Source organism: Barbus barbus, assembly GCF_936440315.1.
Source record: "Barbus barbus genome assembly, chromosome: 42".
Taxonomy (NCBI): domain Eukaryota; kingdom Metazoa; phylum Chordata; class Actinopteri; order Cypriniformes; family Cyprinidae; genus Barbus; species Barbus barbus.
In genome coordinates this window covers 13,188,218-13,195,888 of record NC_136720.1, presented here as the reverse complement: position 1 = coordinate 13,195,888, position 7,671 = coordinate 13,188,218, and the positions used below count along the sequence as shown (strand labels likewise).

Below are 7,671 nucleotides of genomic sequence, written 5' to 3'. Positions count from 1 at the left end.
TGAACCACAAGATTTGGCTGTTTGTAACAAACTGGGCAAAAATATAGCTATACAGAATGCAGACAGCCCCCCCCCCCCCCCGTTCTTTTTTCTTCTTTTTCTTAAAAACATATTTTTAAATTTTTTAAACAAATAATAATAACAATAATAATACAATTAGTAAACAAACAATACATACATTTTTAAACTATATTATTATTATTATTATTATTGTTGTTGTTGTTGTTAGTATTAAACAAATAAAACACTGAAAAATATTTTTAAATCGTTCATTTTATGAGCTGTCCAGGGCTTCTGTAATTATTCTTGTCTCTTCACAAAATCTTAATTATTCCATAAATTTTGGATTTTGGCCCAGATTTCAATGAGGCACAAAGATCCAGTCAGGACCTCTTAAAGGGACGGAAGTAAAAAAAAATTTTATCAGATCAGAATGCCGATATTTTCCATTTCTCTAGGTCAGATTGGACATTGTGATATTCCTTCGCTTATTTTAATATGAACCCATTAACATCAAGGCACATTGACAGGAAATAAAGGCTGACAGAGCTCTGCCTCTGACATTAAAGTGAAAAACGACACATCAGAGACTGCACAACCAGGGGCAACATTTCTTATAAAAACTCTCGGGTGTCTCAAAATATCTGTAAACATTAGATAATTTTCTTTCCACCTTTTCGAGTTCTCCAGATTTAAAAAGCTCTAAATAAGAACCAAAGGGCTGTTTGGCCACATGACCTGCTCGGCATCAAGTGCAAAGTACAGCAAGACCACACACAGGGTAATGTTTGGCAGCAGTACGCATTTGAAATGCACTACGGGCCGCTAAAAAAAATTGTGAATACACGTACCCACGGACAAATGGAGGGAGGGACTGTTCACTCGAAACGGCAGTTGGAAATGAAACCGATATTCCCGAGGCACAGAGGTGGAGACCACTGGGAAAAACAAGAGACTTTTGCATCGGGTCACAAGCTCATTTGTCCGTTTTTCTTCCAGTAATGGGCTGCAGATCACAAACAAGGCTGAATTTTGACCCAACCCGGAGGGGTCCATTAAAGATCTCAGCAGAGCAAACCTTAAAAGTCACATATAAACAGTTTGTAATACAGAGGAATTAGCCGTGTAAATATGTTGAAGGACAAATAGGTTAAAAAAAAAGGCATCACACCGGTAAAGGGTGACATTTTGGTTGGCAGTGTTGTGATTGGATCACTTTTTCGTTTTAAAGCCAGGTCGTTTCTTCATAGCGAAGTGACGATGAAGTGTCAAGGTCTGCCCACCCAGGTAAGACTGCCCACCCTGTCGCTCATGTGGAGAGAATCTGACCTCATGGGTCAAATGTCAAAGGTCGTTGCTCATTTATCATCTCCGACCTACTTTGACCTCAAAGGCTGTGAGTGATGGCGGCTTGGGTTTTGTACTTCCTGGGTCAGAGCCTCTCCCTCCATGTGCTGGGCTGTAGCGTGGGAGTCCGGATGAACGTTCAAATGTGGTACGTTTTGGCATCGTAGTGGGGTGTGGTGTCTCTATGCTGTGGTCATGAGAGGCAGTGTCCTCGTCCAATCAGAAGCCAGAGCAGCGGCAGCTGGAGGATGACCATGGACACGACAGATGGACTCAGACCCGACGCCCCACCGCAATCCTCGTTCTGCTCCTATTGCCAGCAAGAGAAAGCCAATAAGTCTGCTGGGAAACTAATGGTGCGATCACATAGTGTGGGAATTACCGTAAGGATGAAAAGAAAACGTTATAATAAAGTAAAAATTCCATTGATTTTCTCCATTGACAATAGATAATATAGTTTATTGCAAATTGTTTAAATACATAAAAATATGTATTGGTTATTACTATTATTATTTTTTGTTTCCTTTTCCATAATTATATTATGCATATTTTTACATAATATATTAAATATAGAATATTAAATAAAAAATATTTTGAAAAATATTAAAACTACAATATCCCACTACAATTAGCCTAAAAACTTAAAAAAAATTTTTTATAATATAATTTATTCATTACAGCTGGTGAATTAGTCAAGCGTGAGAGTTACATCAACACTTTAACAAGCTGTAAGAAGCAACAGCTAAGCAAATTAGATTAAATGCATGAGAGAAAGATATATTAATCTGAATTAGACAGAAAAAAAATGAGTGGAACATGCAGATATAAAGAACAGAAGTGTGCCTGCTATAGCCTTTTGCACAAACTGCCTGTGCTCTTTTAGCAGCTGATTCACTAAGGAAGAAATTTCCATAGAAAGCTGTTTAAGCAAACGTGAATAAGATGACATACAAGAAACAAAAGTGACACATACAGTGGTGGAAAAAATTATTTAATCACATGCTGATTTTGTACGTTTGCCCACTGACAAATAAATGATCGGCCTATAATTTTAATGGTAGGTTTATTTGAACAGTGAAAGACAGAATAACAATAAAAAAATCCAGAAAACGCATTTAAAAAAAAAGTTAAAAATTGACTTGCATTTTAATGAGTCAAATAAGTATTTGATCCCCTATCAATCAGCAAGATTTCTGGCTCCCATGTGTCTTTTATACAAGTAAGGAGCTGAGATTAGGAGCACTCTCTTAAAGGGACTGCTCCTAATCTCAGTTTGTTACTTGTATAAAAGGCAACCTGTCCACAGAAGCAAACAATCAATCAGATTCCAAACTCTCCACCATGGCCAAGACCAAAGAGCTGTCCAAGGATGTCAGGGACAAGACTGTAGACCTACACAAGGCTGGAATGAGCTGAGAAGGTGACAACAGTTGGTGCGATTATTCCCAAATGGAAGAAACACAAAATAACTGCCAATCTCCCTCGGACTGGGGCTCCATGCAAGCTCTCACCTCGTGGAGTTTCAATGAACATGAGAACGGTGAGGAATCAGCCCAGAACTGCACGGGAGGATCTTGTCAATGATATCAAGGCAGCTGGGACCATAATCATCAAGAAAACAATTGGTAATGCTGCAAGGTCCCCCTGCTCAAGAAACCACATGTACAGGCGTGTCTGAGGTTTGCAGATGAACATCTGAATGATTCAGAGGAGAACTGTGGTCAGATGAGACCAAAATCCAGCTCTTTGGCATCAACTCAACTCACCGTGTTTGGAGGAGGAGGAATGCTGCCTATGACCCCAAGAACACAATCCCCACCGTCAAACATGGAGGTGGAAACTCTTTGGGGGTGTTTTTCTGCTAAGGGGACAGGACAACTGCACTGTATCTAAGGGACGATGGACGGGGCCATGTACCGTCAGGGCCAGGGCATTGAAAATGGGTCGTGGATGGGTATTCCAGCATAACAATGGCCCAAAACACACGGCCAAGGCAACAAAGGAGTGGCTCAAGAAGAAGCACATTAAGGTCCTGGAGTGGCCTAGCCAGTCTCCAGACCTTAATCCCATAGAAAATCTGTGGAGGGAGCTGAAGGTTCGAGCTGCCAAACGTCTGCCTCGAAACCTTAATGACTTGGAGAAGATCTGCAAAGAGGAGTGGGACAAAATCCCTCCTGAGATGTGTGCAAACCTGGTGGCCAACTACAAGAAACGTCTGACCTCTGTGATTGCCAACAAGAGTTTTGCCACCAAGTACCAAGTCATGTTTTGCGAAGGGGTCAAATACTTATTTGACTCATTAAAATGCAAATCAATTTATAACTTTTTTGAAATGCGTTTTTCTGGATTTTTTTGTTGTTATTCTGTCCATTAAAATTATAGACTGATCATCTCTTTGTCAGTGGGCAAACATACAAAATCAGCAGGGGACCAAACTATTTCCCCGCCCACTGTGTGTATAGTGAATTTACTTCTAAGTTGGCAGACAAGATAGACTGATATAAATAAGTAAATGAATGAATAAATAAATAAATAAAAAGAGAGAGAGAGAGATAGAGGGAGAAAGAGAGATGGACTGACCCGAGACAGCACATGAACACTGGCAGCAGTAACATGAGCAGAGAGGAAAGCAGCGGAGAGCCTGCATTTCTCCTACACATGGCCTCATCCTAACATACATTATACAGCCAAATACACAGCACCAGAGAAAGAGAGAGGAAGAGTCATGCAGAAAAATGTTTGACAGTCAGAAGTTTAAGCAACACGCGAACAAGTGCTTTAGCCAAAAAGTGTTATTACTTTAAGTAAAAGGAGAGAATCCAGAGCAGGAAGTAGGTGTGTTTAGATAAAGATTGGTCAAAAGTATATGGACACCCCACTCATATGTACTCGGTGAACATTTAAACTCAAAATTATGAATAGGAAGTTAAGCTTGTTCAATGAGGTTCATGTCTTGGTTTTGTGCAGGCCAGTCAAATTCTTCAAAAATGGGATTGCATAACTATACGCTTGGTATTAAGCACCTGTTAATTACAGTCATATCTGAAACACCCAAACCAGTTAATTAAAAGAAGGTGTCCACATTCTTTAGGCCATGAAATGTATGTTTTGTGTGAGATTAGAACATGTCAAACAAAGCCAAGCTCTCCCAAACCAAGATCTATCACACAGAGACAAATATCAGCATTTCTTTACATTGATCATGACTCAATGATTCTCATACAGAGTCTCAGTGTGGTAGATCTCAGGTAATGACTGAAATGAGAGCAGCAAAGACCAGCCATTTTAGAAGAATAGGGCATGATGCACATTAAGTCATGCTGATTGCTAGTGTGGTCTCAATATGTTGTAGGCTTTTGCAGGAAGGAGGTGTTTGGGTGACTTACACTTGCGTTGTGGTCAAAGCACTGTGTCGGACCTTTCCGATAACGTGGGTTCTGGGCTATCTCACAGGGATCTGGACCTGGGGCTGTGAGACCAAGTTCAGGATTCAAATCAACACAATCTGATATTATGCGAAAATGTAAGTATTTTCCGAGGTGGCATTTTTCACATAACTTTCGTATAAAAATGTGATTTGTATGGAAGCATATGATTTTTAGAAGAAAACCCAACAGTCAGTGGGCTGTACGCAGTTCGTACAAAAATTTACACGAATGCGATTGTACGAAATAATTTGTATGACATAATAACCCACCAATTCACAAAAACTTAGTTACATTTATACCTGACATTAGAGTGTGTTGGACTTAATACACTCCTGCTGAAAAAAAATTGCTAGTCCATCCTGGTTTATGCAGGTCTAGTGCTGGTGGTCTAGCTGTTCAGCAGCAAAACCTGTTTTTTTTTCTGGAGCTCCAATTAAGTTTTTCTGGTTTATTTAGTACCAAAAATACCAGCATTGCTAAATTTGATAAAACTTTGCAACCTATTTAACCTCTACAAGTCACTTATTTCCAAGGAAAATGGGACATTTAATGAGATAAACAAGTTGGGCAATGACTTAAGAACTGGTCAACCATTTTTTTCCAGTTTACTGACATCAGCTGTTCGAATAAACTGACTAAAATGTCCTCCAGTTTTTGTGTGAAATTGTAAGATGCAATGCTTTTACTGGAAAAGCTGCTTCTAGTTATTTCTGAATTTCCTTCCCAAAGCTGACACTGACCTGATGAGTAATCATCATTCTGTGTCTCAATACCAGACAGCAGGTTTGTTTGTACGTGAATGAAGGATACAAGGCTTTTCTTCCTGGGAGAAATATTTTTCATCAGCCTGGCAACACGGTTCTTTCGTGTCGGCAACAATAAGCACCAGATTTGTTTTCGGAAGCTTTTCAGCTATGAACTGCCTGAAAACAAAAGCACAAAAATATGCACAAACTAATGGGCACATCTGTGACAAAGATCACCTTGATCATTAAGAACTGGGTGATAACTGATTAAAATGTTATTTAATGACATAAAATGTTGAATTTAATTTACTTATTCTTAAATGATATGCCAACTAAATAAAGACAAAACATTAGTTACAGAATTATATAACTGCATGTTTAATTTAGTTTTTTTATTTAATATTTATTTATTGTTACATGAGATGCCATTTAAATAAGTAATAATTCAAATAAGTAAATAAATAGAAATAAAAATAATTTTAGTTCCATGATCAAGTTCCATAAAAGTCTCACCTGGAGCAGTTCTGACAATCAATAGTCCCCTTAAAAGTTGTCTCATCGTTCTCAAAGAAATACTGTTTTTGCTCTTTAATGCAACTCTCTTTAGATGGCATTTCAGACAGGTCATCGTCTAGATCCGCTGTGAACAAACACAATAGCTATTCAATTGCCATGAGCTACAATGCTTATTTGAATCACTGTTGATTTTGTGCCCACTGAACTGTCAATGAGTCAATGAATACAGTCAAATTTACACCGTGCCCCATCACATTAATTGTCTTTGACATTCTGAAATAGAATACATGGTCACACTCTGTAATTCAACATTAGCTGTCATTAGCACTGTAGTTTTGGCAGTGCACCAGACGACAAGAAAATTGCCAAATTTCAGTGGCTTAATCATTGTTTCATAGCAATGAATTACTAATGTCTAGATCTTACCTGCCTCGAGGAAGTTAGGAAATGTGATGCTGACAAACAACTGCTGCAATATTGACCTGGAGAAATCAAAAGAAATACTGATTTAGCTAAGAAAAATGTTTTTGTCCATATGTTGTAATGAAAGTCACTGGGTTCCAAAACAACATTGGAATCCTATTTACTTGTAAAACATACAATATTTAAAAATATCTCCATAGAAGAAAGTATTGGAACTTGAGGGTTAGTTAATAATCAATGGATTTTCAGCTTTTGTGTGAATTGAGAAAGTTAAATCGCTCACCAGGCTGCTGCAGAAGCCCACCAACCAATGTTCAGGATGTCAGCTATGGTGGGCTAAAAGGGACAAACAACATGTTTTAAAAACATTTCTGGAAGCATTAAGGGCATCTAAAATCTCCTTGAGATGTATCACTCCCATTAAAATAAGAATAAACTCTAAGATGTTGGCACCTTAAACTCTTATTCTCTCAGACATTTTTCTCTAACTTTGCAAGTTGCATATCCGGAGCTGAGAAGCACCAAAACATCCTGATTTTTATTGGCAGAGGGCCCTAATACGACCCTGCCAGACAGAAAGGACCCGGTGCCAAACAATACAGGAGATATTAGACGAAAGCTCAGCAGATGCAAGCATAAATGATTCATGGTTGACTCTGTGGGTTGTGAGAGATTTAGTCAGCATGTAAGACAAGGCCATAATCGTTCAAGTCACACAGATCAGAGAGAGTATCGTGAGGCTAACTTATCAGTGTGATATGGAACAATACTATGAAGTTCACTAATCGTATGACTAAGCTTTATAGTCTGGGGAAAATGTGCTATGTAAGCTAATTTTTTATTTACAGGTGCCAAAACACTTTTCAGACAACACCCAAACCACTACTGGATGCGATTTTACTGTGAGTGAACATATTATAAACTGACTTTGTTTTTTTGTCTTAAGAAACTGAAATGAATTCAAAGAAAATGAAACTCACCACATAGACTGATCTGAGACCAGCGGCAGCTTTAGTTTCTTTGGTGGGTTCACAGAGGGCCTGATAGTCGTAGGTTATTTTGACTGAGAACAGGGATTCGTTAATCAGATTCCTCATTAGGCTGGGGTCAATCATACCGAAAAACTGTCCGATCTGAAAACATAGACGATTCACAAACACACACAATTACTTACGGGGGCATCATAGACTTCTGTTGTTATTATATAGGGA

At 38.6% G+C, this 7,671-nt stretch overlaps 1 protein-coding gene across 1 annotated transcript in view; it reads right to left on the bottom strand.

Annotated features, from left to right (window-relative positions):
* Nucleotides 1-263: 263 nt before the first annotated feature.
* cacna2d1a (calcium channel, voltage-dependent, alpha 2/delta subunit 1a) overlaps nucleotides 264-7,671 on the bottom strand; it is a 98,486-nt gene continuing 91,078 nt past the window's right edge. The window contains exons 32-38 of the mRNA XM_079403456.1: nucleotides 7,441-7,593; nucleotides 6,744-6,796; nucleotides 6,464-6,519; nucleotides 6,035-6,161; nucleotides 5,586-5,698; nucleotides 4,734-4,816; nucleotides 264-1,657 (exon numbers count right to left, since the gene is read on the bottom strand). Of these exons, the coding sequence (XP_079259582.1) occupies nucleotides 1,541-1,657; nucleotides 4,734-4,816; nucleotides 5,586-5,698; nucleotides 6,035-6,161; nucleotides 6,464-6,519; nucleotides 6,744-6,796; nucleotides 7,441-7,593 (702 nt within the window). The 3' untranslated portion in view covers nucleotides 264-1,540. The remainder of the gene's footprint in view (nucleotides 1,658-4,733; nucleotides 4,817-5,585; nucleotides 5,699-6,034; nucleotides 6,162-6,463; nucleotides 6,520-6,743; nucleotides 6,797-7,440; nucleotides 7,594-7,671) is intronic.